The sequence below is a fragment of the Lissotriton vulgaris genome, chromosome 4_1 (assembly GCF_964263255.1).
Source record: "Lissotriton vulgaris chromosome 4_1, aLisVul1.2, whole genome shotgun sequence".
In the NCBI taxonomy this organism is placed as follows: Eukaryota; Metazoa; Chordata; class Amphibia; order Caudata; family Salamandridae; genus Lissotriton; species Lissotriton vulgaris.
This window is the reverse complement of record NC_141691.1, coordinates 981,239,897-981,258,976: the sequence shown is the minus strand read 5'-3', so window position 1 is coordinate 981,258,976 and position 19,080 is coordinate 981,239,897. Positions and strand designations below refer to the sequence as shown.

The 19,080-nt window shown below is 47.7% G+C and overlaps 1 protein-coding gene across 2 annotated transcripts in view; it reads left to right on the top strand.

Moving 5' to 3' along the window:
* LOC147722779 (beta-Ala-His dipeptidase-like) overlaps positions 1–19,080 on the top strand; it is a 423,764-nt gene that overhangs the window by 359,789 nt on the left and 44,895 nt on the right. For both annotated transcript variants that reach the window (XM_086965242.1, XM_086965243.1), the window contains exon 8: positions 8,639–8,799. In XM_086965242.1, the coding sequence (XP_086821368.1) occupies positions 8,639–8,799 (161 nt within the window). The remainder of the gene's footprint in view (positions 1–8,638; positions 8,800–19,080) is intronic.

Here is a 19,080-nt window from a genome sequence, read left to right as displayed (position 1 = left end):
TGGTTTCAGTGGGAATCCACCGGAAGATCTTTCGGAGCATGAGCAGGGTGTTGAAGCAAGATGACGAGACGGCGTTGACTTGTTTGGTCGTCGTGAGGGAGGAGTCTAGGATTAAGCCCAGGCTGCGTGCGTGGTCCGTGGGCTTTGGGGCGGTGCCCAGCACGGGGGGCCACCAGGAGTTGTCCCAGGTGGAGGAGGATGGTCCGAGGATGAGGACTTCCGTCTTGTCTGAGTTCAGTTTCAGACGGCTGAGCTTCATCCATTCCGCGACGTCTTTCATTCCTTCCTGGAGGTTGGCTCTGGAGGTGGTGGGGTCGTTGGTGAGAGAGAGCATCAGCTGGGTGTCGTCAGCGTAGGAGATGATGTATAGGTTGTGTTGGCGTGCGATGGCTGCAAGGGGGCTCATGTAGACGTTGAAGAGGGTTGGGCTGAGCGAAGAGCCTTGAGGAACGCCGGAGATGATTTTGGTTGCTGCTGAGCGGAAGGGGGGAGACGGACTCCCTGAGTTTTGTCGGAGAGGAAGGAGATGATCCATTCTAGAGCTTTCCCTTGGATCCTGGCGTGATGGAGGCGGGCTGTTAGGGTGCGGTTGCAGACTGTGTCGAATGCGGCCAATAGTTCGAGGAGGATGAGGGCAGCAGTTTCCCCGTTGTCGAGCAGGGACCTGATGTCGTCGGTAGCTGCGATGAGGGCGGTCTCGGTGCTGTGGTTTGTTCGGAAGCCGGAATGCGAGGGGTCGAGGGAGCTGTTTGTCTCAAGGAAGGCGAATAGTTGCTTGTTGACGGTCTTCTCGATGACTTTGGCAGGAAACGGGAGGAGCGAGATCGGGCGGAAGTTCTTGAGGTCCGTGGGGTCCGCGGTGGGTTTCTTCAGGAGGGGGCTGAGCTCCGCATGTTTCCAGCTCTCCGGGAAGGCGGCGGATGCGAAGGAGCTGTTGATGATGTTCAGGAGATGGGGTGCGATGATGGAGTTGGCTTTGTTAAAGATGTGGTGTGGACAGGGATCGGCTGGGGAGCCGGAGTGGATGGTGTTCATCATGCGGGTGGTGTCTTCAGTGCTGACCGAGTTCCAGGTGCAGAGGGTGGAGGTGGGAGGTGCTGGTTCGGGGGTTTGGTGAGTGGTCTGGGCGTCGAAGCTGTTGTGTATGTCGACGATCTTGCGGTGGAAGAGCGAGGCAAGTGAGTCACAGAGGTCTTGGGAGGGTGTGATGTCGTTGTTGCTGGTGCTGGGGTTGGAGAGCTCTTTAACGATGCTGAAGAGTTCCTTGCTGTTGTGGGTGTTGTTGTTCAGTCGTTCTCTGAATGTTGTCCTTTTGGTGGTGCGAATCAGCTGGTGGTGTTTGCGGATGGCGTTCTTGAGGGCTGTCATGTTTTCTGTTGACTGGTCGTGGCGCCAGGCTTTCTCGAGGGTACGGCAGGTTTTCTTGGAGTTTTTGAGGTCATCGGTGAACCACAAGGCTTTCTTGCTGCTGGGTCTGCTGGGAGAATTTTTCAGCGGTGCAAGGGCATTGGCGCAGTTGGTGAGCCACTGTGTGAGGTTGCGGGCTGCTTCGTTGGAGTCTGTCGTGTTGGTGGGAGGGTTCTGGCTCAGGGAGTTGGTGAGCTGGTCGGCGGTGATCTTGCTCCTGCATCTTCGGGGAACCTGTTGCGGGTGGTGGAGGGTCGCGGTTCTCCTTAAGTTGAAATGGACTCAGCTGTGATCTGTCCAGTGCAGTCCGGTGGAGTGGCTGAAGGAGATGTGGTTGCTGGAGGAGAAGACTGGGTGAAGCGTGTGGCCGGCGTAGTGGGTGGGGGTGTTCACCAGTTGTTTGAGTCCGAGGTTGGCGAGGTTGTCCAGCAGGGTGGTGGTGTTGTTGTCGTTGTTTTCCAGGTGGAAGTTGAGGTCCCCTAGGAGGATGTAGTCTGGGGAGGTGAGGGCGTGTGGGCTGATGAAGTCTGCGATGGCTTTGCTGAATTGTGTGCGTGGTCCCAGGGGTCCGTAGATGAGAGTTCCTCTGAGGGTGGTCTTGGGGTCGGTGTGTATCTGGAAGTGAAGGTGCTCGGCGGTGGTGAGGGTGTCGTCGGAGTTGGTCGTGATGCGGATGGTGTTTTTGTGGACGATGGCGATGCCTCCTCCGGTTTGGTTGACGCGTTCTCTCCGGGTGATCTTCTAGTCATCCAGGATGGCTATGGCGATGTCGGGGGCTGAGGATGCGTTCATTCATTTTTATGTGAGGATGGCGACGTCGGGCACTGTTGTGTCAAGGAGGTTTCAGAGTTCGACAGCGTGCCTGTGGACGGAGCGGGTGTTGAGCAGGATGCACTTGAGGTGGTTAATAATGGCGTCTGGCCTGGCGGGTGCTGTGCAGGTCCGGAGGCAGATGAATTTGCAGGCTCAGCAGGTGATGGGTCCATGGGTGCATTTCGGGGTGGCTCGGTGGCAGGTGGGTTTCCGGCCAGTGTTGTGTGCATGGAGGGTGGCAACATTGTAAATCCGTCGGGTGGTCCGGTAGCGTTGAGGGCCAGGGGTCATGGCGCTGGGCGCGGTCCAGGCATGGACGGGCGAAGACGGGCTTGCCTTTGGCGCGCCCGCTGCGCGTTCGTGTGGTGTCCGCCATAATGGCGAGGAGGGAGGGAGGAACAGCTGGGAGGCGGGAGCGGGGCGGCGAATGGGGAGGGGAGAGGGTACAGAAGAGAAAAATGGGGGGGGTGCGGGGCCACAGGGGAGCAGCGGCGGGGGGGGGGCGATGAGCGGGAAAAACGGTCCTGAAACGAGCAGCAGGGGTCAAAACACAATCAGGAAACCAGGGGCAACAGAAACAGAGCAAACAAGAACAGAGGCACAGGATCACAGGGCACAGTAAAAACGAAAATGAAGTACCAGCACAAGAAAAGTGAAGCGCAGGATAACTGGCAGCAAGGGCAAACCCACGGGGAGCCGTGCGGTGCGTGGAGCGACCGGCCCTGAACCAGGGTCAGAGGTCACTGACATTATCAATATATATAGGGATATTATATGCCATCTCCCATCCATGCGAATTCCCCAGTTGGGATCCATTGATCTCAGTGAGCTTGCCAAAGGCTCTATGGTTAATGCAAATATGATGGGGGACTGGTGGGTACTTCTGCCTATTTGTATAGGTCGAATATCAATTTTCCAGTTTTCACTCTCACCGTTGGGGTGGGAAATTTGTAGCTGAACCCATGAGAGGAACCCACTCCCCAAGCTCAACTTCCTCAGCACCGCCGGCAGGTATGTTCATCAAGTGTATCAACTGCCTTTTCCATATCGAGAGAGGGCACTAAAGGGGTAATCCCAGATGCGTCTGCCCACTTCATAATCAGAAATAAATGGCTGAGGTTTTGGAAAGAACTTTAGCCCTGGATTAAGGCGTTCTGTTCTGATATCGCCAGTGTTTGGGCTACAGGCACGAATCACTTTGCCTAATGTTTACCCAGTATCTTGTCATTTAAATTTAGAAGTGATAATGGGTGGTAAGAACCCATTAACAGCTGGTCCATGTAGGGTTTTGGGAGGACGGAGATTATCTCCTTTCTCATGGAGTACGGGACCTGTCTATCAGCTTGGGCTGTTTCGTACACTTCCTGTAACTTAGGGGATCTTTGCAGCGCATAAGTGGCATGGAACTCCAGTGGCACTCCATCAATGCCCAATGTCTTTTCTCATACCATTTGTTTCATAGCTGCATGTATCTCCTCTGCCATTAGTAGGACATCCAGCTTCACCCACTGTAAGGGGATACTGTTGGTAGGTGCACAGCACCCAATTATCCCTCAATGGTCATGTCATCCGCCTCCTGTTTCGAGATTGTACGACCAAGTGAAGTACTCAGTGAATTTTGCATTAATTTCTGCTTGACTGTACTATATACTCCCTTGTGGGTCCTTATTGCAGTGATGGGGGCCTTGGAGGTCTCAGATCATAGAATCCAAGCTAACATCCAACCAGCTTCATCACCCTCCAAGTGTTGGCGAGCCACATATTCCCTACAGTCTAGTTTGCAGAGTCATGTCAGACCGGCCTTGCAGTCTTTCCTCATTTGTACCAACTGGGGCACAACTTCGGGTTCATGCACCAAGGAGAGTTCAAGTGCACATGTCAGTTTTAAATGTTTCCAATTCTCAGCAGAGCACCAATCTGCCACTGTAGACTGACTTAATAAAAAGTTACCTCATAACAACCTTGAATGCATCCCATTCCATAAGGATGTTTGATTCCGAGCCAGTCAAACAGGCACGTGGGGGCCTCGAGTGGTGAGGAGGAGGTCTATCATCGCAGATTGATGGGAGCAGGCCCCGGTAGTCCTCGCCCTCATCCAAAGGCAACACTTCATTTTATTGCTGGGGGGCACCGGGTGGTAGCAGTGGGGGGAGACTGCATCATTGTACAATGGTACCAGGAATGTGGTCTGAGCTCAGCAATCCGCCCCACTGGACGGCTGCACTGCCAGAGCCCAGCGCCCAGTCCGTGGCAGAGGAGTTGATGCCAGCAGAATGGCCACAGGCCGCTATGATGATCATGCTCAGCCAGCGGCCGCCCTGATGTCACTGCATGGGCTGGCAGGTACCACAACCATCTGTGAGGCCTCTGGTCCCCCCGACTATGGGTGTAGTCCACAGCAGGCAACGGAGAGTTCTGATACTGAAGTTTGCACGCTGCTAGCCTCCAATCCTCCGGTGCACCGGATGACATCAGCAGGCCTTTGGAAGTTAACGGGGGTGCAGGAGGTTATTGCAGTGCTGCCAGGTACTGGTAGGGGCTCAAGAGCCATGGAGGATGCTCAGTGCTGGGCAGTTGTCGGTTCACAAATCTGAGCGACCTGCCCGGCTGCCATCGTGGTTACACCTACCATTTTTGGTGACTTTCTTTATAGAAAATCATCCAATTTCAAACACTGTCTGTAAACAGCAATTTATCGCAAATGCAGGTATTTTTTACCGGAATTATCATAGACCCGAACAAGAACTGACAGACTGCATTGTCAGTACTACATAATTTTTCCTGTCTGTGTCTGTTGACTGTTGATTGGGATTCAAGAAACATATGGGCTATGGGTCTGGGAGTCCATTGAAGACCTCAGAATGCTGTAGATTTTGCTATATGCAGTGAATTTGGGAGTGTGTGGAGCGTGGAGCTACCTCTAAATCTGATATTCACACATTCACCATATTTTGCAGTGCATGATTTTCTGATCTGAGATGACAGGTTCTGCCCTATATTTTTCCTCAGATGTTTTGCATTTTACTCCTGTGGACGTAATGGGATTTTGATGTGAGAGTGTTCAGGGCCCCAACAAATATTCTTGTCATAAGTGTTTTTATTGGCGATCAAAGATAGGCAATGTCATAGGATTCAAAACAATATAGTAAATATGAATCAGTATGTGACAAACAATATACACCAGTAATATATTCTAGAAGAGGAAAAAAGGGGGAAAAAGAAATGGAAAAAAAGAGAAGGGAAAAAGCTATATATAGTGAGGGAAAGAAAAGAGAGTTAGAATTTCAGGAATCGCGAAGAAAGGGGGTCCATAACTGCACCCCTACAAATATTAATTCCAATTTTTTTTGTTTAATGTTGTGTCAACAGACATCTTTTACTGTCTGGTGTTGAAGACCTATTATTTGCAATACATTAAAAATATATAGATATAGTTCACTTTGGGTCATCCCCTTGCCCTCAATTGGATTATTTTCTAGTCTGTCTTCTTTCCCTGCTTCTAATTTGATTGCTTTGCTCCCTAGTCTTTGTTTTTCCAACCTCTGGAGGAGCATTTCTACTTGAGCTTGTCCTGACTTCATAGCTTGAATCCTTCCACAGCTTATTTTCAGGGTACCACTTTTTATCTATTAGCCCTCAATGGGAGTGCAAGTGTTTTCTTACTTCTTCCCCTTTGGGCTGCTTCCCACTCACACGTTCAGTCCATCCACCCAGATCTTCCGCGTCTCTGTAATTCCCTCCTACCAAACTGCTGTTTAGATGCTGGACAGCATTGATGAGAAGCATTTGCCTCTACCAAGATAAACCAGCAATGGCAACATCAATTGCTCACCGCTCATTTTTAAAGGCAAGACTGGTCTTTGCGAGTGCTTGTTGGTGCATGCTGCCCAAGGTAACAGCGAGTGAAGGGTTTACTTCTATGCCTGTGCTGGTGTGTGTGGGTGTTGTATTTGGATGACCTTATGTAACCAGTTGCCATTTATTTATTTATTTATTTATTTATTATATACTATAAGCAAATATCCATTGTGTCCTTAGGCAGTAGGGACCAGTCATTACTAAGGAGAGAGTCACAGAGTCATGTAGGCATTTTAATCATGCCCACCAGTGTGAATCTTTTAGATCTTTGATTTCAGACTTTCAGAAACTTAGCTGAAGAAGAGTGAAGTTCTCTAAACGAACCTAGGAGACAAATGACTTCTGAAAAATTACCCCTTGCCTTTAATTGGTTTGAAGAGATGTTTGCTAATGCCATCATCAATCAAGGTTGGAATTATTCACTTTGTACACAACACTGAGTGTGATTGAAGAATTGTCGTGCCACAATCAACAAGCTGCTTCAAGCTCAAGGGTTGCTGACAGAGTTCATGGCAATCACCAGTCACAACATGCAGGATGAGTTGCAAGGATGGCTCTCTGCAATGAAACCCAGTGGTTTCACTCTTTGGCTCATTGATACCACTTCCCTGGGATTCTACATTGACACAACTCCACTTCAGAACACACATTGCAAAGAAGTCAGAAATGACCAGGTTCAGCACTTTTTCTTTGCAAACTGAAGGCATTTGACCCAGAATCAAACTTCTGAACTGCTGTCCACTCAAGGTTGCTGTCAGATTTCAATATATGCAGTGTCTAGTGCCCAATGTCCTAAACTCACAGTCCACCCTACTCCCCAAAAAGCATTTTCAGTGCTGTGGCATGGTCCATTAAAAGACCAAAGAAATTCAACAGGGTCGACTCCACTATGAAAGACCTATACAAGATACCCATACATATCTGCGTCCGCCTCAAGACAGTACACCGAAGCACCACCCAAACTAGGTAATTATAAGGAGGTTCTCTAGTGGCCCTTGCAATACCTGAAACAGCAACATCACCAGGTTAGAAAACAAAAACTTCAGAAATCCTCAAGGCATTCTAGTGTAATGCAGAGGGGATCTTTAGCTCCAGTCCTGCCCAGTTCCTGGAAGCTCCATTCCTTCTCCAGTTTTTTAAGGTACTGAAGACTCAGATCTTCAAGTAACAGCTTTTTATTATGCAATCTGCCTGACTACCAGACTTCGTCTGATGGAATCTCCCTCAGTCAAAAGTCACTTCCCTTTTGGTCAGATGTAAATCCCCAGCCCTTTCATGGTGGGAAATGTTCCTGCCACTCTCTACTTATTAAAATGCCTCGCCTTTTCCCTTCTTACCCTTCAGTACCTTCCAGCATTTCTGTACCTCTTAATCTTTTTTGTCTGTGTAACACCATACTCTGTACTCTGCTCTGTACACCCATGACTGAGCAGTACTCTCTTGAGTTGTAGCTAGGTTTGTACTGACTGAGTACCCAACGCTGTACATACTTAATTTCTACATAATTTAAATGGAATTTATGAGTTAGTCCAAACACCTAAAAAAAAGTTCCAGGCAGGGAAAAAAAACAACAAAGGTCTGAAAATAAATGTAATTAGGAAAGTGAGTCACTGCCCCCATCCAGTGGCCTAACCACACCCTCCTCTAGCCTGTCAATTAGGTATTCTATATTGGCCTGAATCTGACATCCCGGGTCTACTGCTGCAGCTTACCCAGCAAGGACCTCTTGTCCTATAGGGGCTGCAGCTTGTGGTTGCTGGTAGCAACTCTAATAGTTCTCTACAAGCTGCCTGTAGTGGACCAACACTCAACCAAGCTCTTCTTACAACTTTACCTATGCATCAGGCTCCCTTGGTGGGGCTGGGACACCTCTACTACCCCAGTGAAGAAAGCAAATGTATTTGTAGCTAATTGATTGGAACAGGTCTGCTAGAATAGGAGAAACAAACGAGTTAAAACACTATAACTAAACCATGTCCTCCAGCTGCTTCTCCTTCTCCCATCCATCACACCCACCTCTGAGATAGGACTGCTTCTCATGGATCCAAGGCTCTCTGCTTATGCTGCTACAAGAGGTGCTGAGGCATTATTGATGTTCTTCTTAGCTTCTTATTGCATTACTCTTACTAGGCACTACCTGGGCCACTTCTAATGTACATTACAAGAGGAATATGATTTCCCTAATGCTCATATAGACTTCATTAACCAATAACCATTCACTTCATCAGCAAATATAAGAGCTCAGCTGGATTTTCTTTTAGAAGTTATGAGAAAAGCATCACTTTGTCCCCCAAATGTTTGGCTTCTTAGAAGCACTCCTTCAGTAGTTTGAAATCTTAAAAGTATATATAAAAACATAATGTAGAATGTGTGGCTATCTCAACTTACATATAGTGTGTCCACATTGAATTCAGCATATGGTATCGTTCAACACCACCACCAACTCATGGATCCTAATGTTTGTTATAACTATCATTGTGTCGTATAAAAATCTCCTCTTCTATACATGGTATACGTACACCCAACAAACCGCTGACAGTATCTTGTTTTCTACTTCAAGGAAAACTGGTGGACTCTTCAGGCCGCATTCTGATCCCTGGCATCTATGACAACGTGGCTCCCCTAACTAAAGAAGAGAAGAAGCTCTATGAAAATATTGAATTTGATTTGGAAGAGCACAAGAACAACACTGGTGTGACAAAATTCCGACAAGACACAAAGGTAGAAATCACAAGACAATATTGTTGAGGCTTTGATATTCCTATACTTGATTTGCCAGTGGTCAAAGTGTATTAAAAAAAGTATTGGAACTGTGATGCTTTGAGTCATGGGGGTGGGGTGAGTGAGCACGGGGGCGGGGTCAAAGTTGTGGCTAAAAAACTGAAATAGTCTTCAGCTTTTTTCGTTCTTTCACCTTCAGGTAACTATATATAGATGGGCGAGCCTTGGGCTGCCTTGCTTGCTTTTTGGAGGTTAGAGGACAGGAGGTAAGGATTTCACCCTTCTCTTCAGGGTCCCATGAGTTGACAGTAGGGGTGCCCTAGGATTTCGGCCTTGAGTCCTACACTATTTAACATGTATCTTACCCCACTAGCTCAGCTGGCCGAATCCTTTGTGGCTAAAGTGAACTCATACACTGATGATACTCAGCTGCTGTTCTCCTGGGGCAGGGGAGAAGTGATCATGGGCGAATGCACCACAACCTGTCTTGCAAAAGTTTTCCACTGGATGGCCATCATTCAACTTAAATGTATGCAGACAAGACTGAAATACTATTCTTCAGTAATAACCCCCAGAAACATGTCAGGCCTGCTGGCCTGAAGACACCCCACCTCGCCGGGCACTCAGGGGGAGCAGTTAAGAATGTTGGTGTTAAATTCGAAAACTGTCTGTCCTTTCAACTACAAATCAAAGCTGTAGTTGGAACATGTTTTGGGCTACTGCACATTTTAAGAAAGCTCTAACATTTCTTTTCCGTCGCTGCAAGGAAGTTGGTCATCCAGCACTTATAACCTTGAGACTGGATATATGGAAATACCTTATATCTGGGACTACCGACTACCTGACTAACGGACTACAGGTGGTCCAGAACATGGCAGCCTGCTTTCTTCTCAGCATGTCTCCAAGGACGCTCCTGTCGACACACCAATGCACTCTTCACTAACTCTCAATAAGGAAGAGAATCTTGTTTAAAAAACTAGTGCTGGTCCACAAAGCACTTTACCACACATGTACAGGCTACCTCAGGACAAGAATCAGCTTTTACGTCCCCTCGAGAAACCTCTGATTAGCCAACAGCCTTCTGGCCAGAATCCCTAGGATTCACTATACTAGAGCTGGGAGACGTACCTTGTCCTATCGAGGGCCTTGTGCATGGAACAAGCTCTCCCTCAAGATACTCTAAATTGATGCTATCTCGTTGTTTAAAAAAAAGCTGAAAGCCTAGTTCTATAAGCAAGAATAGACTGTACTCTGTAATGGTGGTCTTTGACCAGAGCGCTGGAACAACCCTTGGAGTAGCTACTCGCTGTATAAATCAATCAATCAATCAGGGGGTTTATAAAGCACACTACTCACCGTGAGGGTCTCAAGGCGCTAGAGGGGGGGTAGGCAACTCTGGCTCAGTCGTAGAGCAAGGTCTTGAGGTCCTTCCTGAAGATGTGCAGGTTGGAGGAGCGTCTAATGCTGACTGGGAGCGCGTTTCAGGTTTTGGCTGCGATGTAGGAGAAGTCCCTTCCTCCTGCTCTGCTTCTGCGGATGCGGGGGGCTCCGCTAGGGTAAGGTCGGCGGATCGGAAAGTTCTTTTGGGTGCATGGAAACAGACTGTATCATTGAGGTATTAGGGTCCGATGTTTTGGAGGGATTTGTATGTGTGGGTGAGAAGCATGAAGTTTATTCTATTCTCGATTGGGAGCCAGTGTAGGTCTCAAAGGTGTTTCGTCATGCATTTGTGTCGTGGGGTCCCAAGGACGAGTCTGGCCGCTGCATTCTGGATAATTTGGAGCTTGTGTAGTAGGGTCCTGTTGATCCCGGCGTAGAGGGCATTTCTGTAGTCCAGTCTGCTGGTTATGAGTGCGTGGGTGATGGTTTTTCTGTGTTCGGGGGGATACATTTGAAGGTCTTTCGGAGGATGTGGAGGCATTTGAAGCCGGTGGAGTTGACGGCATTGACCTGGCGGGTCATGGTGAGAGAGGAGTCAAGGATGATGCTGAGGTTCCGAGCTTGGTATGTCGGGGTGGGGGGACTCCCGTAGGGCCCCCATGTGTCATCCCAGGCAGAGGCCGAGGGTCCCAGGATGAGGACCTCTGCCATCTCAGTGTTGAGCTTCAAGCAGCTGTCCTTCATCTAGGCCACAACGTCCCTCATTCCTTCCTGGAAGCTGAGCCTGGTGTTTTCGGTATCCTTCGTGAGAGAGAGGATGAGTTGGGTGTCGTCGGCTCAAGATACTATGTTGAGCCATTGCTGTCTGACGATGGTGGCGAGGGGGGCCATGTAGATGTTGAAGAGTGTGGTGCTGAGTGATGATCCCTGTGCTACTCCGAAGTTGATCTCTGTGGGTTCAGAGATTAAGGGGGTCTGATCCTCTGTGTCCTGCCAGAGAGAAAGGATCGGATCCAGTTGAGGGCGGTTCCTTGTATCCAGGCGTCATGCAGTCTGGCAGCGAGGGTGTGGTGTGAGACGGTGTCGAAGGCCGCGGAGAGGTCTAGCAGGATGAGGTCTGTGGTGTGTCCCTGGTCGAGTAGCATGAGAATGTCGTCAGTGGCAGCGAGGAGGGCGATCTCAGTGCTGTGGTTGCAGCGGAATCCGGACTGGGAGGCGTCTAGAATGGAGTGCTGTACGATGAATGCGGTCAGCTGGGCATTTACGACTCTTTCAGAGATTGTGGCGTTGAACGAGAGCAGAGAGATGGACCGGTACTAGTTCTTCAGGTCCATAGAGTCGACTGTGGGCTTCTTCAGGAGGGGCTTGACTTCTGCCTGCTTCCAGTCATCCGGAAAAGTGCTGGATTGGAGGGAGGCGTTGATGGTCCGTCCTTAGACTTGCTAAGACGACCACGAGCGCAGAGCGCTATCACTGCTAAAAACGAGACCAGAGACTTAATTCAGGTCCAAACGATTTCCCTGCTCCTGCCGCACCCTCGCAGAATTAGCCTGATCACAAGAGGCTCCGAGCGAGCGCTGCGCACAATTTAAAAAATACATGTCACAATTTATGCATTTTTAACTCACGAACTACTTTGAGCACAAAAATTGTATTGGTGATTATTGTACCTGTATATTCCCGCCCAGGCGTCTTCCCCTACCACCGCTGGAAGTCCAGTTAGCGTGGAGGGTGTAAGCGCCAGCCGGAAGTGTTCTATCCTCACTTCCGGTTCCAGGAGATTAGCTCTCTAGTTGTCGGCCTGAGACACAGCTTAAAAGGCATCCAAGACAACTCTTAGCGTTAGACTTGCTAAGACGACCACGAGCGCAGAGCGCTATCACTGCTGAAAACGAGACCAGAGACTTAATTCAGGTCCAAACGATTACCCTGCTCCTGCCGCACCCTCGCAGAATTAGCCTGATCACAGGAGGCTCCGAGCGAGCGCTGCGCACAATTTTAAAAATACATGTCACAATTTATGCATTTTTAACTCATGAACTACTTTGAGCACAAAAATTGTATTGGTGGTTATTGTACCTGTATATTCCCGCCCAGGTGTCTTCCCCTACCACCGCTGGAAGTCCAGTTAGCGTGGAGGGTGTAAGCGCCAGCCGGAAGTGTTCTATCCTCACTTCCGGTTCTAGGAGGTTAGCTCTCTAGTTGTCGGCCTGAGACACAGCTTAAAAGGCGATGCCCCCCGTCCAGCGCAGCGGACGAGCGCAGCGGGCGCGCCGGACTCGCGCCGGAGTCAAGCCTGAGTCCTGCCCGTCTGCACCCATCCGCACCTGGACAGAGCCCAGAGCCACCCTCCCTGCCCTTCCCCTACACCCACGGCTCAAATACACCTCTAGAGAACTCATGGCACTAAATGATACCTTTCTGAAGGCTCACGACCCGCCGCAATGTTTATATGCCGACCCGGTCGGAGGACCTTTTACCTGCACGCTCTGCACAAAAACCAGATCCCTAAATATACAACCCAAACCTATACTAGCGGCACTTATCAACGTCCGCTCCCTACCATGTCATAAAATAGACATAATGGAGCTAATCACGAACTATGCTCTAGACCTCATTTTCCTCACGGAAACATGGGGAGACGAAGCATCAGGGCCGGATTTCAAAGCTGCTATACCAGAAGATTACTGCATCCACAGGCAGGATCGCAAAGCAAACAAAAAAGGCGGTGGGATTGCGATAATCTACCGTAACAGCTTCCAAGTTAAAGCTGCAGACTTACAGCATGCACAATGCGAGGCTCTTGCCTTCACAGTCACACTAGCCAGTAATCAATCACTAACCGGCTCGTTACTCTACTGGCCACCAGGCCCCCGCTCCACATTCCTGGCAAACCTAAACCTACTAAGTGAACTAGCCGCTGAAAACACACATTTGACCCTACTCGGAGACTTCAATTTTCATCTTGAATCCCTAACTGACAGCGACACCGCCCAGCTCATCAATGACCTATCAGCAGTCGAACTGAAACAATTGGTTTCCTCCCCCACTCAGAAAGCGGGACATACACTTGACGGCCTTTTTACAAACAACCCAGACATCACTTTAAATACAATTCTACCACTAACATGGTCTGACCACTACGCAATCACATTTAACATCAAAGTAAGACCCCTCCTACACAAAAGCATATCTCCTAATCTTTATCAAAACACCAGAGATTGGAGAAACATCGATCAAGCACAACTCTCACAGATCCTCACCAATACCTTATCTAGAGCAGTGACAGATTCAGACACCGCAGCTAACAACTATACTTACTGTCTAGAAGAGGCATTCAGAACACTAGCCCCAGCCAGAACTTCAAAATATAACAGGAAAACTCCCTCTGCCCCTTGGTTCTCCGAACAACTCAGACTCCAAAGACAACACTGCCGAAACTTAGAACGCCATTGGCGCAAACACTATCACTCAGCGGACAAAATAGCCTACAAATCCACCCTTCATAACTTACAAACAGCTGATATTGACCGAAAAAACTAAATACTACACCACTCAAATTAACCAAGCCAAATGCACAATGAAAAAACTGTTCCAAGTAGTTAACCACCTTGCAGCACCTCCAAACCCACCAACAGATACCTCCCAAACCCTCTGCAACGCACTAGCAGACTTTTTCTCCGAAAAAGTCACGTCCATCTTTAAGGACTTTTCCCCTAAAGACACAATCACCAAAGCATCCAACTTACCATCACACGTGGATGTACCGAGCTTCACAGAGTTCAATACTACACACCCACATGTCATTCATAAACTTATCTCATCCATCAAATCAGGCTCCCCACTGGACCCTTGCCACCCTTCCATTCTCAACACCATCCCAGATATTATCACACCGCCCATGGTCAGCTTTTGTAACTCCATGTTTTCCAGTGGCATCTATCCAGCCATATGGAAAAATACGATAATCAAACCCCTGCTTAAGAAACCTTCACTCGACCCTTCTTCACCTTCCAGTTACCGACCTATTGCATCACTCCCCTTCCCCGCTAAAATATTTGAGTCTATTATGAACAAACAATTGTCTGAATACATTCACAACAACGAACTCTTAAATGACACCCAGTTCGGTTTGAGACAGGGACACGGGACAGAAACCGCCCTACTAAAAGCAGCAGATGAAATAAGGATGACCATGGACAGCGGAGGAGCAGCCGTCCTCATCTTGTTGGACCTATCCGCCGCGTTCGACACGGTCGATCACGACACCTTGATCGACCGTGTCGAAGCCATCTGCATCAAACACAAAGCCAAAGACCTCATTACATCCTTCCTGGCAGATCGAAAACAGGCAGTAAAGTTAGGAACATTTATATCCCCTACCTTTGCCCTTCCTTGTGGAGTCCCACAGGGTTCCTCGCTAAGCCCGACCCTCTTCAATATATATGTTTCGGACTTAGCGAGAGTAATCAAGGCTTACAACATCAACTTAACCACGTACGCCGACGACACCCAGTTGGTGCTATCCATACACAAGGACGGCACCAAAATAGCAGCAAATTTCAAAGATGGAATGAGAGCCATCAGCAACTGGATGTCCACAAACTGCTTGAAGCTGAACTCCACAAAGACCGAAGTGATGCTGTTCGGCAAAGTTCAACCAATATGGTCCCCACAATGGTGGCCGGAGGAAATGGGCACCCCACCTGAACCAGTCAGTAAGGTCAGAAACTTGGGAGTCATCTTTGATGACAAACTCCTCTTCAACCACCATGTCAACTCAGTAGTCTCCTCATCTTTCAACACTCTGAGGAAGATCAAAAAACTCCTCCCCTACCTCCCCAAAGCTGCAGGGAAAACACTCATTTCCACTTTGGTGTTCTCACACACTGCTTACTGCAATTCCCTCCTCCTGAATGCTCAGGAGAAAGTCATCTCCAAACTCCAGATGGTGCAGAATGCCTAAGCAAGAGTTTTACTAGGCATCCCTAAATTCAGTTCCATTTCTAAACACCTAAAGCAGCTGCACTGGCTCCCTATCAAAAGCCGCACAAAATTCAAAACCCTTTGCATTGTATATAAAGCAATCAACAATGTTGGACCCCAATTTCTTAAAAACACTTTCAAACCTCACACTACCCTTAGATCACTTCGTTCCAACACTGCCCATCTGCTCAATGTCCCCAGAACAAGAAGGGTCAACTGGGGAGACAGATGCTTCACGATTGCTGCCGCAAAACTGTGGAACTCCCTGCCCCTAAACATCAAAACCAGTCCCACCCTCATCATCTTCAGGAAACAAGTGAAGACATGGCTGTTCTCACAGTAATTACACCGTAGTCGTCATATCTTGGTCTAGAGCGCCGAGACACCCCTGGGTAATTGCAGCGCTTTAAAAATCGCAAAAATAAATAAATAAATAAATAGTTCGGGGGCGATGGCGGCCTTCTGTTAGATGTGTGGTGGGCAGGGGTTGCATTCATTCATTCTGTTGTAATAATACACAAGTAATTAAAAATATATGCAAATTAAGTTAATCAGTGGAAGTTAATGCACTCCAGAGGTCTGTGTCTCTAACCATATGGTCACAGGAATTAAATCCTGGTTGGTGAGGTGGAGAATAGTGACTTGTGATTATTTACTGCTACCTGGTCCCAGTCTGTGACAGAAAGCATTGTGAATATATGTCATAATTTTAAACTTGCATTACATACAGTTTAAGAAAAGCTGCTACAAAATGCTCAAATAGGTAGAAGATAAAACAAAAATGCTTCCATGGCTGTTGGTGATACTTATTCCCTTTGGGAGAATGTTCCAGAGATAAAATGTATGTACAGATAAGGATCTACAGCCAATGCATTATTTTTTAAAAGGCAAAAATGTGTCAACAAATGGCATGGCTCCTTGATTAGAAAACAAAGGTTGAGGAGGGTCAAGGGGACTATCTTTATAGACCTACCAAACCAAACTCAATACCCCTAATCAAACTACAACAAACATGAAGAGTCGGAAGGTCTGTTAAACGACGTAGCTGAGTCTATGGAGTCCTAATGAAGTGATCCTTTTGGATTGCACTGAACCAGGCCAAATGGTCACAAGACACAGATATGTGTTAGATATCCTATCAGCCCACCCATTTGGCGGAGCCTCGTCATGTAGGACACCTAACCAGGGTGGTGAGTCCAAGCCCAATGAATTGGCCAGACATCACACACTACTGGTTCATCATGTAAAAGTGTCCGTGCCACTAAGTGGTGCTGAAAGAGTGCAGTGCAAAACAGGGAATAAAGAATAAGTGATCTAAAATGACGGTCGAGGCGAAGAAAAATATTTTTAATGGAGATATTCGCCAAGACGTCAGATTAAAAAGAAGTGTATAACAGTGTGAAAAAAATCACTGTGATGCTTTGCTATGTTATGAATTAGGCCAACATGTTTCTGCCGAAGGTGGAACTACACCGGCATTCTTCAGGGCCAACAAAAATAAGATGTTGCTACTGCAAAGGTACACTCAGACAATTTATGCAAAAGTGAAACAAAACAAGGACAGACCAAATTGTTTGTTAAAGACCTGTCCAAACTATAGGTGTGGTCATATAGACCATCCTACCATATCCTCCAGATCAGAAGTTGATAGAGGAAGTACTCCTAAAAATTGGGAACAAAAAAAGACAAAAATGTTGTCCATTCTACAATCATAATAGACTATTCACGAAATCAGAACCAGCATGTAAACTCAGCTAGGCAAGTCCCAAGTAGGACAGCCGCATGTTATACAGGTATCATATTAAAGTAACCCATCAGTCATTGCTGAACAATAATTTCAAACAAGTATGAAAGGACTTACCCAGCAGTATGTGGGAGTCAAGCCTCACCTCACCCGGCAACGGCTCGGAGATTGAGGCCCCGCTCTGTGCACAGAACATAAAAATATACCATATCAACCTGAGTTGACTCAGAGGTCTGTAGTCAGTATGCAGACCCACTTCATTAACCAGATATAGTATAGCGCCAGTTGGTAATTCGATAACCCCATCTGCAACATGACAGCATTAGGTCAAACTCTGATCGCGCCATCTTTTATATCCCTGGTAAATTCACCCGAGGGCATAGCCAAGGCTCTTGGTTATATGTCAGTATCCTAGTGCATCACTGGGATCACTTCCACGGCGCCCAGGATCTCTTCCGCTACACCTGGTTGTTGGTATTGGCATCTCACACACTCTACATCCTGTGTGTCTATATTTATATAGAGTATTGATCAACTATGGTCTGGAGCCATCTATACCATTGCCAATACAGGCGCAGTATTTCTGAGGTTCACTCGACCGTCATTTTAGATCACTTATTCTTTATTCCCTGTTTTGCACTGCACTCTTTCAGCACCACTTAGTGGCACGGACACTTTTACATGATGAACCAGTAGTGTGTGATGTCTGGCCAATTCATTGGGCTTGGACTCACCACCCTGGTTAGGTGTCCTACATGACGAGGCTCCGCCAAATGGGTGGGCTGATAGGATATCTAACACATATCTGTGTCTTGTGACCATTTGGCCTGGTTCAGTGCAATCCAAAAGGATCACTTCATTAGGACCCCATAGACTCAGCTTCGTCGTTTAACAGACCTTCCGACTCTTCATGTTTGTTGTAGTGTGATTAGGGGTATTGAGTTTGGTAGGTCTATAAAGATAGTCCCCTTGACCCTCCTCAACCTTTGTTTTCTAGTTCTGAGCAGCCTCCGCTGCGGGTCTTTTATACTTCTTTGACGACACGAAACTGTGTGGTCTACTTTCTCTCACTGTTTGATTGTTTGTCCCACCCCGATCGCACACCATGGCTGATTTTGGAGGGTTGGCTTTTGATGACGAAGATCTTAATACACTCCTGACTGACAACCCTAGTATTCTGGATAGTCTGGCCTCAACATCCACCACTACCATCACTACAACAGAGGATGATTGGGTAACTTTATTAAACATGAAGAAAAACCATTCCCGTACTACAATACATGGTATAATCATGAATGAATATTTGCATGGCAAGTGTGCACCTTCTGGCTTAATAGTGACAAATACACCACGTCTCTTTTTAACAGACAAGGGGTTCCTGAGGGATTGGGCACTCATAGCGTGGCGCTGCACACGTGACTGGCTCATCCTGATTATTAAGACTGCTAAAAAGACAGCCGATGCTCTTTTGGTTGAAATCCAGGTCCTTGAAGGCCAATCTAATGCAGCTATTAGGTCAGTACCATTTAAAAAGACTCTAGATGAAACCAACAAAACTAACAAGGAGTATTATGATAACATCCTCGCTACCAAAGTTGAGAAGTTTAAGAAAGACCTTGCACGCTTCTCAATGGAAACTACATACCCCTACATGAGTGATTCCTATGTAGCCCCTGTGTACAATTCTAGGGGCAAGAGGTATGGATCCAACTATTCTTCCTCAGGCTCCGAATCAGGGTCTAGTGACCAAGGTGAGTCTAATAGAGGCCCCTCTAACAGAGGGCGAGGGAGGGGTCCACAGAGAAGATCCAACAGGGGCCGTGCGGCTCAATACTATCCGGGTCCAGGACCCTGGTGGCCCCCTGCACCTTGGGGCTATCACCAACCCCCGATGGCACCCCCTATGGGTCATCAAATGCCTAATTACCCACCAAACCCTAACTTCTACTACGACCAGTCTTTTTTATGGCAGGGCCGAGGCAGGAATCGGGGGAGAAAGAGAGGTCAACAGTCAGTGAACTGGGCACCAGACCCCGCAAACAACAGAGGGGACCAATCTTAGAAGGAGGTAGCGACTTGGTAGTTAACCTCAGTAGCCGCACACTTACGCCTTTGGAGACCTCAGTTCTGAATAAAGGACTTGGATTTGTCCCTACAAATGAAGGAGACTC